The 22,010-nt window shown below is 41.7% G+C and overlaps 2 protein-coding genes across 4 annotated transcripts in view; both read left to right on the forward strand.

Moving 5' to 3' along the window:
* Positions 1 to 10,078, forward strand: part of capn15 (calpain 15) — a 46,353-nt gene extending 36,275 nt beyond the window's left edge. For both annotated transcript variants that reach the window (XM_085361315.1, XM_085361313.1), the window contains exons 8-12: positions 2,225 to 2,386; positions 2,477 to 2,712; positions 2,856 to 3,025; positions 5,843 to 6,021; positions 7,170 to 10,078. In XM_085361315.1, the coding sequence (XP_085217441.1) occupies positions 2,225 to 2,386; positions 2,477 to 2,712; positions 2,856 to 3,025; positions 5,843 to 6,021; positions 7,170 to 7,347 (925 nt within the window). In that variant the 3' untranslated portion in view covers positions 7,348 to 10,078. The remainder of the gene's footprint in view (positions 1 to 2,224; positions 2,387 to 2,476; positions 2,713 to 2,855; positions 3,026 to 5,842; positions 6,022 to 7,169) is intronic.
* Positions 10,079 to 10,908: 830 nt separating this feature from the next.
* On the forward strand, positions 10,909 to 21,329 carry LOC146626542 (putative protein MSS51 homolog, mitochondrial). 2 transcript variants are annotated; one of them, XM_085361316.1, is made up of 7 exons: positions 10,909 to 11,063; positions 12,288 to 12,466; positions 12,665 to 12,814; positions 15,074 to 15,198; positions 16,157 to 16,720; positions 19,218 to 19,311; positions 20,320 to 21,329. In XM_085361316.1, exons 2-7 carry the CDS (start codon positions 12,309 to 12,311, stop codon positions 20,525 to 20,527), a joined length of 1,299 nt encoding a protein of 432 aa, XP_085217442.1. In that variant the 5' UTR covers positions 10,909 to 11,063; positions 12,288 to 12,308; the 3' UTR covers positions 20,528 to 21,329. The 2 variants fall into 2 exon arrangements, with proteins under 2 accessions (XP_085217442.1, XP_085217443.1); XM_085361317.1 differs by having other exon boundaries at positions 12,291 to 12,466.
* The last annotated feature ends 681 nt before the right edge of the window (positions 21,330 to 22,010 follow it).

Here is a 22,010-nt window from a genome sequence, read left to right on the forward strand (position 1 = left end):
TCAAATGGCCATAATATTTGAAGAAAACTGAACCGAATCCAAATTACAAATGTAATAAAGCTTAAATATAATCTACCATTCACCAAAATGATATTTCATGGGTAATTGAATAAATGGACAAGACTCCACTTGCATAGGAAGTTTCGTTTTTGTTTTTTTTTTAAAAATAACTGTCAGCAAAAAGAACTGAAGAATGGAGGAAGTTCACAACATGAGCAGCTTGACGTAGGGCTAAATTGTCTGTACAGTGCATTTGTCTCTCTGAATTTATTGCTCTTGTTGTATTATGAAGGAGGAGGGACATGAATAACAATGTGGCTGTCCTCCTGAACAACTCCAACCTGAAAAATGTGTTCAGCCTAGATGAGAATCCCATATGTCTTTGGGCTATTTATTGTTTTCTCTGACAGGCAAATAATCTCTCAGCTTTGTACTACATGACAAACTTGCAGCCAGCATCTCCCTAGACTTGTTTTCAGTGTGAAAAAGAAAAAGCGGTCAGCTTCTCGGACAAGCAAGGCCCTTAAATTGGCCCATCAAGTAAACAACCAGGGCCGATGTTGATCATTGATAACATTCCTGGAAGGTGGCTAGACACAAAAGCGAACTAAATACAAACAAGAGGATTCATCAGCAGACGTGTTTGTCTTTTCTGATCAAAGCTGAGCGTAAAACTTAAGCGTTCCCTCTTTTTCCTCCTCTCGCTTCTTCCTGATTGACAACAAGACAAAAGTAAGATGTAAGACTGTTGTCAGACCGAGGTTAGGAAGTGATGAAACACTGAAAAACAGACTGAAAGTAAGGAAGAGAGTCTCCCGTGGGGCCGATGTCTTTGAAGAAAGAGGTCTGATATGCTAGCAAGGTAAATTGTGTTTGTACAGGGATGCCCTCAGAGGCTATGCTAACGTTAAAGAGTTGCCTGTGATGCATACAAATAATCGTAGCTCATGACAAGAGGAGATCAACCGGTCACACTGCTAGCATCTCAGAGGAACAGGCTCTTATGCAGGTCTTTTTTCTTTCTTCTTCTTCTTTTTTTTAATTTTTATAAACATGTACATAGGGCTGCTCAATTAATCGAATTTTAATCACGATTACGATCTGGGCTTTCAACGATCATTAAAAATGACTGAGCCGATTATTAGCCCCTCCCTAATTTATCCGCGACACCTTAAAGGCCGGTCCGTGAAAATATTGTCGGGCATAAACCGTCCGTGGTGCAAAAAAGGTTGGAGACCGCTGATTAAGAGGACCCGAGGGAAGCTCGGAAAGCTAAGCAGAAGTTATTTGGAGAGTGACTGCCGTTGGTTGAAAAGAGAGTTTAAAAAAAAAAAAACTTCAGTGGTGTTGCACACTATTTTATATTATTTTTTTTTTAAAGTTATTGTTAACCCTTTAAAGCCGGTCAGAGCAGCACGCTCCGTTTTGCGTAACTATTTTTAAATCCCTGTAGAATCTGAACCGTGTAAGCTAGCGCAATAATTTGTTTTGCATATGAAACTGGAGGAGTTGTACTTACATCTGATGCCATCAGCTTGTCCTCGGTCACGGTTTCCTTCCACATATAGCTTTGCAAAAATTGCATAAAAAGCGCTTGCAGGAACAAAAACATAATATTCCAGAAACACGCTTTGCCGTTCCTATCAGCTGTTCGTAACACTTCCCACAGTGAAATGATGCACATGCTGTTTTCTTTGCAAATTTGCATCATAGGATTGTTTTTTGTTTTTCCTGCAGTATATAAAAATTGCTGTATCTCCAAAATAAAACTATGAAGACACTCAAAATAAATTTCCTGTGGTGGGAAACTATTTTTTGCAACTTTATTGTATTTAAAGTTTTGAGGGATAAACCTCTTAAATTTCTCCAAGTAGAAATATATGTAAACAAAACAAAAGCGATTTTCAATTTTTTTTTAGTTTATTGCACTTTTTTGCAATTTATGTAATTACTATGGACTTAATGCATACATATTATTAAAATATGGGCTATAACAGTTGTATTGATGTATAGCAACTTGAAATGCTCCCACAAATGGCACTACAGCATGTAAAAAAAAAAAAAATAATATAAGCTCTGGTGGACTTGGTTCTATAGTAGGTCTTAAAGGGTTAAATAAATATCGTCAAATAATCGTGATCTCAATTTCAGTGAAAATAATCGTGATTATCATTTTTGCCATAATCGAGCAGCCCTACATGTACATTTTTTCCCCTTCCCACAGGTACTTTGACTCAGTGGACATTTGTAAGATCCACTCTGACTGGCAGGAGGTGAGACTACAAGGCTGCTTCCCCAGCAAAGCCAATGGGCCAGTCACGGTCACAGCTCTCACTGTGCTGGAGAGGACGGCACTGGAGTTTGCTCTTTTCCAAGAGGGAAGCAGGTAAATAGGACTCTAATCTAAATCTTTCAGTACCCACACATTTTTCCTCCTTGCCCTTTTTTCTCCTAAGCCTCTTCCTCTTCTCTCCAGGCGCTCCGACACAGCCGACAGCCACCTGCTGGACCTGTGCATCATGGTCTTCCGTGCCTCCTTTGGTAGTGGCAACAAGCTGACTCTGGGCCGCCTAATGGCCCACAGCAAGCGAGCAGTGAAGAAATTTGTTGGCTGTGATGTTATGCTGGAGCCAGGGGAGTATGCTGTTGTCTGCTGCGCCTTCAATCACTGGCAGATGAATGTCAGCAGCACAGGGGGTCCACCCACACCCAGTAAGTGTACAGATGCATTGGTCACAGGCAGGGCTTTAGTGTTCTTGCTTGTGAATGTTCGCTTAATGACGAAGGAACTTTAAAAAAAAAAAAAAAAAAACTTTAATTTTTGTCTTCATTAATTGTTCTCCCCTCCTTCCCAGTCTCTAGCCCCACCAGTGGAGCAGTACGGCGGCCCAGCCAGGACTTCCCCAGCTACATCCTGGCCATTTACAGCTCTCGTCAGGTGATGGTGGAGCAGGTGGAAGCGACCGCGACCACATTGGCCGACGCGATTATTCTACTCACAGAAAACAAAGGCGAAAGACACGAGGTTAGAAACACCCATTCCAGAAAAAGAGAAGTAGTAAAGCTGCAATAATGCAAACCATATTTGTGTTACTTGCTACAGTCAAGTGAAAAAGGTTTTCACAGAACTCTGTGGGGTCCTGTTAAAAATTAAATATACTCCATGGTTCAGCAGCTACAACTTGGGGGAAAAAAATTGTTTTTCTATATGACTTTATCCCTTTCTTGTTGTGGAGGAATTTGTGGAGCCTGACTGTTCTTATCACTATTAACCACAAATAGCTCAGTTCAGAGAAAATCTTTAAGATTCCTTCCTAGTAGAATTACATGAGGTAAAGAGTTTAGGTCTAAACCACAGCGCTTCCATCTTTTGGAGGTCTGGACTTTGACTGGGCCATTGCAGTCATTCTCTCGTAGAGTTGCTACTGTGCTTGTGATCATTATAGCCAGTTTTGACAAAGATGTATTTAGTTTTTCTCAGGACTGCAGAGAATTCTCTATATAGTTGTAGGGTTTTGTCTCTCTTTGTACCCCCAATCTCCTTCTCACACGCACGCAGTTTAATTGCCTTTCAGTATAATATTACAGTCCAGATGATAAGTATTTGGAAAGTTTTTCTTTTTTATCTCCGGGCTGTGCGCTTCAGCAATTTATTTTGAAGTGAAAGACTACTGCCTGAACGTGTCTGATTTAATTTAAATGTGTTGGAATGAAAATACACAAGTAGATAAAGCTCTTAACACATTGGGATAACCAAAGTAATCAGATAGTTTAACCAACCAAAACCATCATATTTAGTAGATAGTAGCTGTGACAAAGGCACTATCAGCTTTTTTTATGTGGGGTCTCTTTCACTTTAGTGTGGTTTTAGCTGTTCATTAGCACTTTAACTCGTCTATGATATTCCACTTAGTCACCCTGAAGAGCCTGTTTTGACAGTTTGGTAGTACAGCAGGATGCTGAACTGTCCTCTACAGAGTTTGGCTGAATTTGGGCAATCCTCCCACAAGAATACACTAACAGGATGGAGTATTCTGTCCAGAATGCTCCAACCTACCTCACAGCATTTATCCTGTTGCGTCTAAACATCAGTAACTCACTGTGTTCCCGGTCTATTGGCAGCCATGCTGTACAAGACCAGATCATATTAGAAGTACCTCCATCTCATCTTTGACAGACGAGATAGCTCACTTTGTGTTGTGAGCTCTTCTCTTTTACCCCTCCACTCGTTTCCTTTTTTCAGAACTTGTATAAGAGTTGTTTTTTGGTTTATTGTCCATAGAAGTTAGTTCCACAGCCCTGCATCACAGTTTTTTGGGGGTTTCTTTTGTATTTTTCCTTTGTTTTAACGTATGTGCACACTTTCTTAAGATGGGCCCAACGTCTTTGGTTGCATTAATTCCATAAATTAGTAAATAATGGGGTTGAAAAAGTACATCTGAAACATTAAGAAACATTTAATAGTCTATTGTCCAATCACTATTGGACCACTATCTCCAATTTGGACAGTCTATTAAAAGGAATTCCACATACAAATCTTTGTATATGATGCTGACCTCCTCAAGCTAAAGCACAGAGCCTGCAGAACAAAAACAAATGCACAACAGTCTAAATCCTCACAGTCAGAATGGTTCATACTCATCAATCTGAGGCATCTTACACGCTTGCAAGTCCTGTTCTGCCTTCACACGTGCACGTTTCTGTGCGTTACCTCTTGCACGAGCTCGCGCACGGCCGTTCATACCCAAGGAAACAAATCCTCCTGGCTCTTCAGAACAATGCTTTCCTGAAAGCGCCTGTCACATTTGGTGAATATTTTAGAGGATGGCAGAGCTTTTTAAACACTTGAGATCATCTTTGTTAAATCATTCAGCTCTTCAGAAATTCACAGCTGAGCACTCAGGAGCACATTGCAGCCAGTGCGTCAGCTGTAGCGTTTTAGCAATACAGTTAAATGAAGATTTTCAGTTATTATTAATAAATAATTTGAGCAGTCCCGAGCTGTGAAGAAAGGAGAGCTTTGTGTTAAGAGCAGATAGAGTACAAGTATTGCCCAAAGCTATTTTTCAGACACTGGATGGCATTGCTTGTGCAATTGGACGTGACAGCAAATGACAGCAGCTAAAGTAGTTTAGCTGCACTTGTGTTTGCTTTACTACAAATACAAGTGGCCCTAAAAGAGAACAGCAGCCACTGTTAGAGAGGTAAAGTGGCAGCTGAATGCAGAATGTTTTTTTTTTTTAATCATTATTATTATTATTGCATTTTAATAATATTAAACTGATTGCACAGAAGTATTTTTTCTCCATTGAAGCTACTTTGTATTAAGCACATTTCTTCCTATTTCAAAAGCATTTTAAGAGCATTTATGAGCCATACTTACAGAAATGTAGCCACCTCTCTGTAGATAGTTGCCGCAATGCTCTGTAAATCTATGGAATTATAAATACTGTATATATAAACTGTACTATATGGAAGTATATTATACTGTATATATACTATACTATATGGAAATTTAGGATTCTCTATATATATAATACTATATGTATACAATGTGGAAACATGCATACTATACTTAATGAAAACATAGGATATCCTATGGTTGGAAATATAGAATTCTGTATACTATACTATGTGAGTGCTTTATAGGATACTGTATATATACTATACTGTATTCTTACTAAATAGAAATGTAGGATACCGTGTTCTGTATTTTGCTGACGTAGTATCAGTGGTGCTAGCTTTGCACAAGTGGTGAAATCTGAGGTTTGCATTTAGAAAACAACCCTTCTGCTTTGAAAAATGAAAAAAAAAACAAGCTTGTTTCCTTGTGTGCTCTCAGGGCCGTGAGGGCATGACATGCTACTACCTGACCCACGGCTGGGCAGGTCTCATCGTGGTGGTGGAAAACCGCCACCCCAAGTACTACCTCCACGTCTCCTGTGACTGCACTGACAGCTTCAACGTGGTGTCCACACGCGGCAGCCTCAAGACCATCGACAGCGTCCCGCCTTTACACAGGTACACAAACCACTCTCTCTTTTCCTCACTTGCGCACAAAGTCAGAAAAGATAACAAGTGCACAGATTAAATTCTCCGGGAACATTTAGGTGCAGCAAATATCCACCACACTTACATGCTTATATAAACACAGTGATCTCACAGGATTAGTGCGCTGTGTTTCTTAATAAACTACCCCAGGCTGGTCTCAGCACAGTTAATATCTGCTTTTGTTTTCTGCTGGTCTCTATTGTGTTTCTCGCACTTCTCCAGGCAGATAGATGCTGGGAGAATCAAGCGTGCAGAAGCCGTTTACATGTTATTAGTTTTCTGTTTAACAGCATGAAATCTTCCAATAAGGGAAAATTGAGGGCTTTACCTGTCACAAAGTTACAGCCCATATAATGGCAAACTGTAAAAAGTCACCATGCATGAAGCTGCTCTTGTCATTTTCTCCATCTAAAAAGAACATAGTGTCACTTTGCTTGCCTAAAAAGCTACTATCGCAAACTATCACAGTCTCATATTTCGCTCACTTGCTTTATACGATTCATAGGTGAAAGCATTTAGTGGCAATGTAATCATTCAAAAGAAGACCATATCCAATTCATATTCATAGAGGTGTGAGTAGCACAGTCATGGGCAGCAAGCCTTTATTATTTCTCACCATATGTCACCATATTATCCCAGTTTGTCTTGAAAACAGAATGAATCATTGGTTCTGATTAATCAGCTTGGTTTTCTCCACATGTGGGTTTAGCTTCTTCAAGCAGTTCTCACATCACTTCAATTCAGTTAATTGAAACTCATTTTAATTATTTTGACGAGGGAGTGGGATGAAACGACTGTGGCGCTCTTGTCCGTCAGCAGCCATCGGATAACTGTTGTAGCCGTTTGTTTTGCCACTTTTCGTCAGAAGCTGTAGCTGCACTTTTTAAATTTTCTTCCATTAATGCATGATTAAATTAAATGACGCTGCACTTTTCTCCTGAATGACGAAGGAGAAATGATGCTGGAGAGTTGAACCAATTCCCCCCTGTGGTTGTTTTCAGTCTCTTACTTTTGTTTCATACACAAGGCACGATTGAAGACCACTGTGTTTGTATTCACTCTACCTGCATTTAAATGTCAACAACAATAGCTCGAAGGCTCTCTCTCTCTCCCTGCAGGCAGGTGCTGGTGGTGCTTTCTCAGCTGGAGGGAAATGCCGGCTTCTCCATCACCCACCGCCTGGCTCACCGCAAGGCAGCCCAGGCCTCCCTGGGAGACTGGACCCCCACCAAGGCCACACACAGCCCCCAGCTCACCCCGGACATTGACGGCCTGCACCGACCCCGGCCTCTATGACCACCGCCCACGGCCTCTATGACCACCGCCCACTTTATCCCAGACTCACTTGCTCTAGTCCAATAAACTGTCAGACCACTGGAAATATCAGACAAGGTTAGGCACAGTGTGTGGATCCCTAAAATGCAGAGAAAGATGCGTTTTTTTGCATCTCTTTGGTGGTGCATCTGAATGTGAAGCATGACGGGAGAGGGAAACGTTTAGTTGCTCTCTTCCTAACGCTCCATGGATGCTCGAGATTTTGTCCGGACTGCACATGCTCTGTCTGTCCCTTGCCAACTGGATGTGCCATTTGAGGATAAAATGAGCGACAGGGGAGTACTAAAAAAACCAAACAAACAAAAAACCCCACAATATTTCACCCCGGCACCTGAGAGGATCCAGTTCTGACTACTTAACATTCTGGACATTTTGTATAGCTGGCAGCACCTGCTGTATGTGAAACAGATGTCAGGCCTCAGTTTGGTATGCTTGGAGATGACCCTGCTTTCAATGAGCTTCAAAAAAAAAAAAAAAAAAAGCCGGGGTGAGGTGCTGAAACTACTGAGCCATTGACCGGCCCACGGACCATGAGCCAACCACCAGATCAGACACTTCCCCCTCCCCCCGTGTCGTCCACCAAGACTGCTAACAAAGTGGGCAGACTTCTGGGGGGGGTTTATCGCCCCTATCCTCAGTGCGGTACTTTATGAGCCAAACCCCAGTGATTTTACCCATGAAACATACATGTCCTGTATTTTTACATTTTTGGAAAACATCTCAGTGTGAGTTTAACTTGTTTTATACACAACCCTCATTGCCTCTTGTCCATATTTGTGTTAGGGTTTTTTTGAGGTTGTAGACAAAGCCATCATTCATAAGGTACTGTTCCCTCTCCGTGGCACAATCTCTAGCTCAGGACCAAACCTGTGATTTGTACAGTAAGCTGGATTGGCAGGTGGATGGTGCCCAAGAAGCTGCAATAGCATCTTTTCACTGTTGTCTCCACTGTTTGTGATGTTAGTGGGGTCATGTTTGTAGAGACTGTAAGGTTTTTATCTTGTGAAATACTGAGCCGTGATGGAATCACCTGGCCTCAGTTTAGGGTCTCATCGCTGGAGGGCTTCTCGTCCACTTCAGAAGACAGTTTATATCTTTCCCCATGAATTAAAATTTATGTGTATGGCACCTCCTCCCAGTCATCGCCCTCCTGCATATTACATGAGTCTTACACTTGAGGTTTATAACACCCAGCAAATTGCATCTGATCTTGTTTGGTACAGAAGGTGAGTTTAGTGTCTGTTTCCCACGCTTGCACAGTTTGCCAGCATGTCAGTTTGTACTATAACGTGCTTAGGGAGTACTGGAGTCGCTATTGGCTGTTTGAACAGCCAGTTTGCCATGGGGGAGCTCTTAAGAGGAGCTGCCGAGTTTACTTTGGGAGGGCAGGGACCACTTTTGTTTGCTTGGGTGCAGCGCGAGCGTCTGGGCAATCCTCCCACAAGAATACACTGACAGCTTGTTAGCAACAACACAGAGTCCTCGTGAAATAACAAATGATCATTTTGTCAGACTCGGTGCACACACAGCGAGACAGGAAAGAGACCCCCGAGATGGGTTGTGACACAGAAAATAGTTCTCTCTGAGTGTGCTCGTTCAAGGGATAGCTGTTTTACGTAGGTCCTTATATATAGGGTCACGGTTTTTTGTTTTTTTTCCCCAGTGTCAAAGCCATTACTCCTCATTCATCATGCCCTCACCATGGCAACATAGATGTCTCATCAGACAGAGGGGAACAATTAACATGGTACTATAGAGACAGGATTGAGTGGGAGACTTTTTATTTTAAAAACGATGTCTTACTGTTAATTTTGTGGTGAAATGGAGAAAAACTTGAAACCTAATAAGCAAAAATCCAGCAGCATTCATACAGTTAATGATTAAAAGGGAGAAAATTTGATTTATTTATTTTTTTGTTGTTGTTTTTTGTATCTAAATCATTTTAAATGTAATCATATCATTCATATCATCTCATTTTTCTCCTTTTACTTTTAAAATCATTGATGCTAAATGGCTGCGCTGTGTCCCGATGCTTGCAGTGCAACGTTTGTTTTTAACGAAACCCAGAGCTCAAGTAACTGTAAATATGCTTTCCAAAGAAACATCAATGTGTAATGACCACTTTCAGATGTGCGTCCCCATCTGGCCCTGTGTGCATGTGTGAGAATGTGTGGTCGCAGCCACGTAGCTGCTTCAGTCCCTGTGTCTTAATTTATTCATACAAGTGATTTGCAGCCCCGTTTTTCTGAAGCTGATGAATGACAGATAAAGGAATGTAACGAGGCTTTTACAGCTTCACTCTGAGCCCAGATGGATTGACGTGAACCTGCACTGAAACGACTGCGAAGGCACCTCAAAATCAAGCGTCTCTGCTGGATCACTTTTACTTTTTACAGGAGTTTTAAGTTTTGTTTGCTGGTCTTCTGTTAGGTCCTGTCCGTAGCTCTTCTGTGCTTTAGGAGCGCCCCCTGCTGCTGAATAGAAAACAACCAGAGAAGAGGTGGTCACTGACAGACCCATCCAACCCCCCCTTTTTTTCCTTTCCTCCTTTTTCTTTTTTTGACCCTCATTGTAAATTGTACAATTTAGACAGAAAACTGAAAACTTAAGTCAGACTAAAGATTTAAAAGCAAAAAATGACCGTTTGAAAAAAGAAATTAAAATATGATAGTAGATACAAAAAAGTAACCTAATGCTGAAAATAATGAACTCTAAAGAATGTGATATATATATATATATAAATATATATATATATATAGACATATAAATATATTTTATTGATCCTCTTTTTTTGGGAGCGGGGACGTGGTATATGTGTACAAAAATATGTGTGTTTCATTTTCAATCTCAGGTTCCAATGGACCAAATAAAAATTTTTTTAAAAATGAAAAGGCTTTGGTGATTATTACGAAGTAGTATTTCCTTTATGTATACAGATTTATTTATTTTTAGTTTTTGGAACTCATAGAAATAACCTGATGCATGCGCATATTTAATTTTTTTTCCTGTTCAGGAAAAAAATAAAATAAAAAGATGAAGTCAAAGCTTTCAAGCTGCAGGGGAAAAAGCACTGACTAATTGAAAGAGCAGTGTATTTCCATATCAAACGTGGTTGTTTTTTTTTTGTTGTTTTTTTTTTTTTAAGCATATACATTGGTTTCTTCACTTTTCACTGAGCTTTACAGATCTGTTTTCTGGTGTGTTTATCAGTTTCTAGCCTGTAATGTGCATCGTTTTCATCTCTGAGCCCCCTCTCCCCTGCTGAGAGCATATTTTTTTAGAACATCTCTTTGGTACATAAACTACTTTAACATACAGCCTTCCTCCTCTCTCACCCCATCCTAATTTAGCTGATTTGAATCTTCACCCACCCCTCCCTTCTCTCCCTCCTTTTTCTAAAAATGACCTGCTCCCCACTCCACTCCTCACTTTTTGGCTCCTGCACCCACCTCCAAGGCAACCCCTCCCTGCCCAAATCATCCAGTCCCCCCCACATCCTCTTCATTTAACCTCATATGACAGGAGTCCCCAACCCTCCCACTTTGGCTCACTTTTGCAAAACCCAGCAGACACACCAGAAAGGCTCTCCGAGGTTGTGACATCCAGCATAAGGAGCTGTCAGCCCCTTTCTAGAATCATCTAGGAGGAAGCCTCTTCTAATTTGGAAACGAACAAAGGTACGGCCACGATCATATCTTCTAACATAGCCAGGGCATCTTCATCGTTAGCAGCAATGCTCAGACTAGTGAAAGGTCTGTGTACGCTAAAATGCAAACAGTGGTCAGACCAATGAGGAGAGAAAAGTGAAAACTTGCCCTTCTCATGGGAAACCTGTTCACTTCTAAGCCCTAGCTTCCCTGCTGCTGTGCAGATATGAAATAACCAATTAGATATAAGCCTCTGAGTTTAGTCTGCACACATGATTAAGGTTAAATCACCCCAGTACATGATATGAAATTGAAAAGATGCAGTATCCCCTCAGAGTGGAAGGAAACTTTTCCGGGAAAGAGGACTGCTGTGAGTAAAGACTAGACTGCTGCAAACTGCTTGAGGTTTAGTGCGAGGGGAACGTTTTCAGCTGCTTCCAGACAGGTAGATATATTTGATCGCAAAAAAAAAAAACACGAGTGGGGAAATTACAGCCATACATTATCATTATTTTAAGCACAAATTCAACACTTGCTTCCAGTAAATTCTAAAGAAGGACGGAAGGAGGTATGTGAGCTAGAGATGTAGGAGTGCCACCACCAGATGATCACATTTCTCGCCCATCCTGTCCAGCTAATAAATCATTTGATATTCAACCCGCGGAGGGCACGGGATGTGAGGATTTCCATGAAGGGCAGAGGTACAATGACTCACCTCGAAGAGCATGCCTAAATAGAGCCTTGGCTTGTCTCAGATTTGTGTGAGCTTCTTGTCATGAGAGTTCTCATCGGGGCTTTCAGGTCAGCGAGTGTAACTGAGGACAAGGTTTGTGTGTTTCCTTCACAGCATTTCACATAAGTGAAAGGAAGGAATGTGTATGAGGCTGATTAATGTAAGGCCACTTTCACTGTGGCTTGGTGAAAATCTGGGTCTCAAACAGTCCAGTACACCTGCTAACCCAGTCATCATAAAACAGTCAGTGCAGTGCGAGTGTAGTGTGGTGGTTGGGTTGGGTAGTAAAAAAATAATACTTGAGTGGCATGGAACGGTATGTGTCCCTGCACCAAAGTCCCCATTTACAGCCCTGCTTCTTCTCATTTGTCAGTCTGACCACTGGCTCTGCTCTGTGTCTGTTACTAAGCAGATAACAACACACAAAATATAAACCAGCATGTTTAAACTGAAGACCTGGTGTTAATAAACCATGCAGTGCATATGTTTATATAGTTATTTAATGCTTCGTTCTTCTCCAGTAGAAAGTGTAGGCCATAATAATGGCATCCCAGATCCCTGCACTGCCACAGTCCTACACTCCGGGGACTGACAGCGTCTTTTCTGACCAGTCTGGCTTTTACTCTCTGGACTCCAACGTACCTGGACTCTCAAAGGTGATTCTCAACAAGCTCAACCTGAAGGACTATGGAGAATACAGGTTTCCAATTTTCATTTTTTCTTCTTTTTTTCCAACGTTCATAACACCCAGACTGCTTTGATTGGTTACGCTTTAGAAATTTGCACAAATTTCACATGTCCTACGTGCTCAAAAGTTGCCCTTTATGTCACTTTAACACCTCAGATTCTTGAGCATGTGTCTTGCTTGGCAAATGATTTAGTGTCTGACTCTAATCAGGGCTGTACTCGAAGGGAAGGCTAGAGGAATCTCATTCCGCAACTACAAAGAGATGTTCCAGAGGATGGAGGAAACTTTCAAGTTCTGCGCCGGCTGTAACGAACTCCCCGAACATCTCGCCGAGGGACAGACCCTGAAGCGCTGCGTGAAGTGAGTGCAAACTGCACCCTGTTGCGTTTGATTTACAGTATTCTGTCATTAACGCCGATTAACAGCAATCATTGTTTACAGTCTGAATATTTTCTGGAAATTAAATCTCCACTGTTCTCTGGACATTTCTGTCACCACACAGCCAGGATCTTGTTTTGATGTTGTTGTCCAATAGCTGTCATGTGTGAGGCATTACCAGCTGCCGCTGTATCAGCAACGGAATGATAAGCCACCCAAGTGTGGACAGCACTACAGAGGTGGATAATGGCCAATGGCAAATATAGCTAAGTCCCCTGACTGTGATTCATCTCTCTGCAACTCTGCAGCTTATTAAGAGCAGCTTAATGCAGTTCATATGTCACACCATCAGAGAGAGTGCTCAAGGAGAATATTGAGGAAAAAGCAGCAGAAAACACTGCAGTGCATTTTCGTGAGCTCCTAATTGTTTTTGTGCCTCGTTTTTCTTTGGCCCTCCGGCTCCCTGCTTCTTTTTTGCGTCCTTTCCCATCTCTGATTCATGCCGACTCATTCATGCTGTCGTACAGGCGCGTTCCCTTGAAATTCTCAGCTGCCTCTGCCTCTAACCTCTTACCAGTAGCAGGAGGCATTTAGGCGCACAAAAAACGGAAATGCTGACAAGTTATACCCTCGAGACCTTTGACATTAGAATTACCACCAGCGTTAAATCAGTAGTGCTGACTTTCTAATGCCGTCCTAATCCTCATTCTTTTTCGCTTTCCTCTGTTTATTAATCTCTTGGGAAATGGTTCACACTTTAACTTTCAAGGGCACCTTGTTTTTCTCACCCGTGTTTTGAGTCACTTCTTCTACTTATAAGCCTCTTTTGGAGAATTAGTACTAGCATTAGTATTAGCAAAGTGCACCGTGCTGGAACACGGTGGCTGATAAATGATTTTATGTAAATGTGGGGTGCCTCTAAGGCTGCAAATGGCTGCAAGGTAAAGTAATATAGTCTCCCAATGCAGCAGCTGCTGCTGGCTGTCAGACCACTACGCCAACACATTGCCTCATCATCGTGCATGCTGTGTGACAACACAAAGGCCTGCATCCTTACTGAGAGGTCATAAATGCCTGCTTTTACCTAGTATGCCCCTGTTTTATTTATTTATTTATTTTTTCCCCCAGCAGCTGCCAAAAGCAGGTCAGAATTCATCTTCAGTCTCATTAGTTTCTCACTGCACAGGAAGGTCAACATATTGGTTCTGTATGTAAGAAGCTATTTGTGACTTGGCACAAGCAAAACATTCTAACTGGTGGCCTAGTAATTAAGGAGCTCTCTTGATATACATTACGCTGCATGGAGTACTCATAAATATTTTTACTCTTTAGCTAATACTTAGCATGAAATACCTAAAAGCTTAGATAGTTTAGCGTAATACAAAATTAGAACCAGTAGGGTGACCAGAACCCAACATGCTAAATGTAAAATAAAGTGTGTGTTTCTGCAGGACTTGTGGTGCCTTACATTTTCCCACCCTGGGAGTACCGTAGGCAGCATGAGATGGTGATATAGTCACCTGTGGGAGACACAAGATGACAACCTTTGCCACTATCTTCACAGACATTAAATAAAAGCTGGGTTTTCAGAAACTAGAGACAAACAAAATGTGCAGGATTGTTTCAGTAGGTGAGAAGGGAGGGAAAGGTATAAAAATACTGTGCGCTTACCTGCTTACCCTACTATATTTCCATGCTCACCTTCTGAGTGTGGCTTTTCTTGGCAATAGATTGGACTTTTTGAGCTTAAATTAGGAAATCCATATACAGCCAAGTATGCAGTCCTGCGAAAGTCTAAGAACACCACATCATTGTTTTGGCTAGCTTAAAGAACCACTGCTAGCAGCAATAACTTGAAGTGATCGCTTTCTGTGTGACTTTATCAACCTCTTGCATTGTTGTGGAGGAATTATGGCACTCTGTTTTTATAATGCTACTGTCATCAATATTTAAGCTGCAAAATGAGACCTGTAGAGTCTGAGAGGTAGCTAACTGCAAATAGCACTGACATTTCATGGTCTGACCTTGGGGTGAGGATGGTCGGACAACCACCACTGAAAAGATTGCAGCATTGTGTTAAACATGTACCTGAATGTTCCAAAACAAACTGCTGAAGGTGGAGAACAGTAGAAGTATGGAGAATTACAGTTTCACAAATAAAGTAATGCTTTTGCTTACCGTCTTCTTCTTCCCCACACCAGTTTTTCACTATGTTACCATTGTTCTTCGGTTTTCCACCAGGTGTTTGAATGTATACTACTGCACTAAGGACTGTCAAAGAAAGGACTGGGCTCAGCATAAAAAGGTTTGCAAGATATTGTGGCTGGTGGCAATTGACAGACTAGTGGAGTGGCTAATGTTCACAGGTGAGAAATTAAAAGGTGGTGCTGCTGAAATGAATTCACATCTCCATGGCTTAAATTTTCCTTTTCTTGAGAAAAAATTATATTTCAGCCTGCTTTTTGAAAGCTGTATCATATATATCAACACATTTGTACCCCTCCCTCACCAAAAAATGGGCTCATTGCCTCGGGACAGCAATGTGCAGTTTTCTGTATATTTATGAAGTAGATTTGTTTGCTTTTATATCCTGCCACTCAGCGCTCCTAAAAATAATAACACTCTCTGATCGGAGTCACTACTCCAACACACTTGAGTCGAATAATCACAACAAGCAGCCCCAAGGACCTGAGTTTGGCAGCGCTGTTTTCCTGTTATCCCCGTAAGAAAAATGGTCTAATGGCATAATGATGCCCTGAGGCAACGAACCAGAAAAAGCTGTTTTAGTAAATACATGAAATCCAAATCTGTCTTTAAACAAACAACTATACTTGGTCACATATTCATGCATATACACACATTGTCTTGTTATAGTTATTTCAATTTTGAACATGCATACATATGATATTAGTTTTAGCAGTAGCTAACATTGAGTTGCATGCAGAATTAGTTCCTGAAAGGACTGTTCCACTCCCAGGTCAAAGGGCAGATCCTCTTCTACTGGTTATTTTACTTATTACAGTGACGTGTTATGAAATAAAGTAAATTGTAGATTGTAAAGGACAGTGTAATAAACAATTATGTGGTTTGTTGCCTACCTGGGCAACTCCACACCATAGAGTCATGAGGTTTCTAATCTGAGATGAAAATCAAGAGAAATTACACAAAGGAAACGCCTGAAAGACAACGAGTGAGACAGAGAAGTGAAATTTTTCTCTCCTAAATTTCTGTCATAGTTGACCAGTGTTTTGCTATCTGACTTTAAAAGCCTCTGTGGACCTACAAACTTTGTAGCTCAATCATAGTATTGTACCACTGTTACAGGAGACCTCCCCATCCCTACTGAGAAGTGGACCAAGTCAGCTGGTGAGGTGAAGAACTGGGACGACTGGCTTTCCAAGCAGGGGGATCTTACACCACGCCTGAACACGGTCTTGTCCGGTGCCAACATGGCGGCCCTTTGGAAAAACGCCTCCAGACCTCGACCGGATGATGCTGACCTGCGACAATCCTTATGGCGAATTCAGAGCGAGTTCCTCTCTCGAGTTCTCACGGTGGGCTTGGCCGTGCAGCACTTTAAACTGGACCCATATGACAAACCAGTCACTGTTCACCTAGTGGGGACATCTCACAATGAAACCATGGGAGCCAGACTGACCGACTACGATGAGCTGAACCACATGTTCCCTGGACACCAGGGGATCGAAATAGTCATGGTGGGGCCTGAGGTGGTGGACGGCCCCATCATGAGACCTCCTCTCAGGGCATTTGGCCCCAAGCACAGAGTCTACATCAGCGCCTACAAGGCTCTTTACCATCAGTTCTGGGAGGATATGGTGGTTAAACAGGAAGCAGCCAAGCCGGACCTGGTGGTTGGATTTCATCCTGGTATGTATTCTAATAATCCCACAAGACATCAACGAAGAGTGCAATTTTGAGAGAATTTTAACAGTGGCCTGAATTGAAAATGAATTTAGATTAAGACCTTAATGACTGCTGCAGCTATTTTGGACTGAAGCGATGGCTTGTCTTCCTCTACATGTGTTTGGCAGCTACTTCCTTCAGAGAACAGAGAAAGCAGGAAACCTGTAGCTCACTGGATCTGGCCCATTCATTAGTGCCAGGCCTTTATTGGGGATTTGGGTGATTAAGGGGAGCAGCTGTAAAAGAGTTTGGCTTGAGATAGCTGGAGTCAGCATAATGTTAGTAAGCTCTCCTTTTGAAGAAGTGTCTCAGTCTATCACTGCCTGCCCTCTCGTGTGCAAAGTCATTGATTTGAAGCCGTCGGGGGACAGCTACATTTAAAGCTTTTGGAGTAGAACACAAAGGGTAACTGAAAGTCTTGACACCTACTTCCCCGTTTATACACTTTCACTGACAACCACCTCATTAAAGCCGCACTATAACCCAACGCCCTTTTAAGCTTTTGCACTGAGTCTGTTCTTTGACCTTTTAACCTGCAAATCAGCAGTAAAGCCCCAACCCAAAATGCACCTGTAACCCTGGCTCGGTTATCGCTACAGGCTCCAGTGGAGCTAAATATACAGGAATCAGTCATCCTGAGAGTAAACTGCCTGAGAGCCTGGCTGCAATTCATACTGCAAAGCTGGCAGAGCACTGCATTATGACACTGTTTAGGTGATAGGCGCGCAGGCAGCGTGACGAAAGGAGTAAAAAAGAAGGTGTGTGTGTGTATGTGCTGAAGTCACAAGAGAATGAGAACCGGGGGAAAGGGAAAGCTACTAGAAAAACACATTTACAAAATAAACTATGGAGATATTGACCTTTGAGAATAAGAGGGAGAAGGTAATGTCAGCTTTCAGAAAGAAGATTGATGTGGGATATGTAACATTAACCATACAGGGATACAACGCCCCCAAAACAGGTGCCTCATGAATGCAAAAAAACCCATCCAGACTTCTTTTTGTTGTCCGTGATATAAACTGGATTTTCACAGCTATATAACACTTTCTTGTTGCCTGGTTTGTTTGTTTTTTTTAAAGTCTATTATCATTAATAATTACCATATGGCCCGAATTTACTGCTGCCAGGCAATTATGGCAGTCGTTACCAGTCAGGCTGTAGCCTGTCTTTGTCGCTTTGTCTCCTGGGGTATGGTTTAAACCTCTAAACGCTTACTCCGTGTTAACAGCTTTCTCGTCACGATAAGTAACCGCTGGGGTGTTCATATCATGGAGTGCATTAATGAAATTGAAATCGCCCTCCACCTCCAGTTTGAGTTCCCGGGAAAGATGAGGCGCTTGATAACATGACGCCATCTCTGTGCCACGCTGTCACATTTCTTGTATACACCCCCCGGTATCTGCAAACATGTTTCTCACATGTCCACTTTCCCGTTAATGCTGAGTAAGATATAACCACGTCCTTCTCTGTGGTAAAATAATAATAATGCAAGCACAGGAAAATTCTCTTGTTTGCTCGGTTTTGTCTCACTCGGGGACACTTAAGCTGGATGGATTTACAGTATTTGCTGCCATGGCAGGCTGGAACCTCACTAATCCGGTTGAAGGGCAAACTTTTCACCATAATACCCCATCGCCACCCCGCACCACAAAAATCTGACTTCTGATATAAACCCGAGTCGGGGGAAAGTGACATCTGTCAGTTAATATACCCGAGGATTATGCAAGCAGCCCGTCCTAAATGTAGCCGGACTGCTGTGACTGTCTGTGTGACTGACTGGCGAGTACCACACATTTTCAGCTGGTGTGATGCTGAAAAGAAAGATTTAACAAGCTTCCCAATGTCCAGCTAAAGCTCACAAACGAGGTCCGCTTGCTTGTGGCAAAGCTGCCGTCTTCACATCGACACCACAGGTGTGTCGGCATCAGTGAAGCTGGATTATATAATGCTGTTTACTTCAGACCTCAATCCTGACACTGACACTGCAATACACACCTGTCAATAAACTGCTGCGGAGGAACACGACAGCCAGAGATTCCTTGGTTTATTAATGAGATTAGGTATGCCCAGAAGGGATTGTAATCAAGCTAACAAGAGAAACACATGGTTTGCTGGAGCCTAATCAAGTGTACTCTGTTCCATCTTTACCTCATTGACCAAAAGGAGACTGAGACTGACTGTTTTCTCTGTCAGTTTGTTGTTTTAATCTTTTAGCTTCCAGATGCCTCATTTTTTTTAAAGAGTGGAGCATCTAGCAGGAATAAGACGCACATATTTACTTTACCAGGATTATATTGGAGGATGGGAAAAGATGAAAGGAAGATAGAAGTGCACTCTTGTTTTAACAGTGTAGTGGGTAACAGGCCATAAGCAAATGTGATACTAATTATTTAATATTTCTAATAATTAGCATGTTTGTGAACGTACAGCATACAGGTTCACGTGTTTGTTTTTAACTCAGGGTTCCACGCTAACCAGGGTCTGATAGAGGGTTGGCTGCCCACTCTCCTGCTGCTCAGAGACTATAACATCCCTTCCTTCTTCACCATGTTCAGGTAAGTCATGCTTCTGTGGCTCTAATTGCTTGGATTGCATTTTATGTAGCAGGCTTAATAAAACCTCTCACTCTCTTGAATATTTGAAATTCTTTGCGCTTGAGGGACTTCATTAACTCGTTTTGTATACCATCTGCTAACTCCAGAAAAAAAGAAAGTCAGAACTATCGGAGATTGTTGATGAACATACAGTGCTATGCAAAACTTTTCATTTCTTTATGTTTTGATAGAAAAATTAGAAATAGGTTCCACATTTTATTGAGATGTGCAAACACACATGGAATTACACTACAGAAGGCAAAAGCAGAGTTTGTATAATTCTAAGGAACTCAAATGTCAATATTTGGACCACCTTTATTCTTCAACACAGCCTGAATTCATCATTACATTTAGGATCTGTTGCCTCCTCTTATGTTTAATATGTCAAGAAACCTTAAGAACGGCTCCCTGACAGCCACCCTTCCACTGAGACCATTTCTGATGAGGCTTTTGTGAACAGTAGATGATCCACTGATGGTCCAGATGCCTTGTTCAGGTCATGTGTCAGGTCTTCGCTGGATTTCTTCCTATTTCTTAAGGCCATAGCTATCGGATTCTGTTCATCTGCTGCAGATATGCATTTTTAGGGCCTGACACTTTAGCCCAGTTTTCTGCTCTACTGCTTACCTAGCTGCCTTCATTACCTTCGGATAGTTATCTCTTAAACATTATTCCTCTATACCTGTTTCCAATTTAGTTTTTTTGTTTCTTTACAAAGGCCAAGTAGAAGAAAAGATTTGTTTCTTTTACAGCAGGAGCTCTAAACAGAATCCCCCCTTGTAGAGTATAACGGGATGAAATTGCACAGTTCTGATACTCCAGTCTTTCACCCTTTGTTGATGCCGTTTTGCCAAAACGTCTGTTTTCTTGTAGCCGTTTGTGTTTCTTAAGCACTCACGATTCACACGCACAATAAAACTAAACTTCAACCTAAATTTGAGTATTTTCACACCTCTTTTGTCTCCACAGTGAGATGGAGCTCAAGTACTCACTGGAGATTCTGCTGGAGCTGGAGATGCACATCAGGGACAGTGGGCCCAATCCATTCACCTCACAGAAACCAGAGCAGGTCCAAGCCTGTCCTAACAAACCCCTCGTCTACTGCAACTCTCATTACGTCAGTTTCCAGGGACTGCTTCCACAAGAAGACCTTGAGGGCCGAGGTGCAGATGCTTAGAGTCCACAGTGAAACCTATGAAGGTAACTCAAAGCCTTCTTTTTGGACCTGACAGATTTGCAGGTTTCCTAAAGTCCTTGGGGGACTTTCTGCAACCTGTCAGAGATGGCCATAACTCTGCTGGACACTGAATCATACCTCTGGCATTGGGAGTGAAGGAAAAATAATCTTCACTCCTTCCAGAGTGTGCTAAAAACTATCTTTTAATTCTGATATGTTTACCTAATGAGGAAGAAGCCAGCAGTGTTTGGGGGGGTAAAGCACCAGCGGATCCCAGAGGTTTCTACTCGCTTCATTATGCAGGGTGACATGACGACTGTTGGATATGAAGAGTCACTGTTGTACCTACATTATGTGACCAAAATTAGCTTCATCGTCACTTAACGACTTCCTGTGATTTGTTCTGCGGCACGAGCGAATTCCCAAACATCACGCTGGCTGCACACGAATTTAACACACAATCTCAAATAACGCCTATATAAATGACAGCATTATCAAAGAAGCTGAGGTTCCTTTGAGATTTGTGATGGTTGTGAGTTTTTCTACTTTATCGTGTGGATTTGTCTCTGCTTTGTTGCTCAAATTTGAGTCTTTAGTTCTTGAAAAAGAGTTGTGCTGACAGCAGAGAGCTCTACTGATGCACATTAAAGTAACATTTCTTTATCAATGCCTCTGTTTACTGTGTGTTGTCTTTTATTAAGGTTTATCATCATGTCTAATAGCATTTTTAATGGTGGTAATCACTTAAGCGTGGTAAAATATAATAAACACACCATTACTGTTTTGATTACAGGCCCAGTATTGCTGTATTGTAATGTATATTTTTTTAAAACTAGGGTATTAAAGGATATTTTCACATGTGCTAAACGGAGGTCTGTATTGGCAAGTGAGTTTTATTTGACAGGTACGTTTTATTTACTGTGGAATAAACAACAATTACCATACATTAACCTTCACTCTCTCCTAGCCCATCTGCCTCTCTTAAAAAACATCACGAGCCCCGTTTTTCAAATAATCATAAAACAATTTATAGCCAGTCTGAAACCATCGGACACAAAACTGAACAATGCTTTTTAAAATTAACACTATTATGTTATAAAGCATGGACAAAAAGCCGAATTCTGCCCTCAGTAGCAAATGGCACATAGATCCACCGTAAAGAAAAATGTATTGTTTCATCCTCATTCAAAATGTTGATCTGGTGTCATTTCCCCACACAACCATCTCTAACTGTCACAGAAGACTTTTTTAAAAAGAGAAAATATCCAGTGAGCATCGGCTCTCTGAACAAAATGAAGTGCGTGGGGAACAGAAGAGCACATCTGGCATCACTCCTGTCAGCTAGGAACAGAAAACTGAGACTACACTTCACACACGCTCACTGAAATTAGACAACAGATGATTGCAAAAGCATTTCCTGGTCAGATGAGTCTCAAATGCCGCAGCCTACCTGAGCAATTACTACTGACCGTGTCCACTTCTT

This window comes from Diplotaxodon limnothrissa, linkage group LG8 (genome assembly GCF_057381915.1).
Source record: "Diplotaxodon limnothrissa isolate DT_005_m linkage group LG8, D_limnothrissa_male_GT1.1, whole genome shotgun sequence".
Classification (NCBI taxonomy): domain Eukaryota; kingdom Metazoa; phylum Chordata; class Actinopteri; order Cichliformes; family Cichlidae; genus Diplotaxodon; species Diplotaxodon limnothrissa.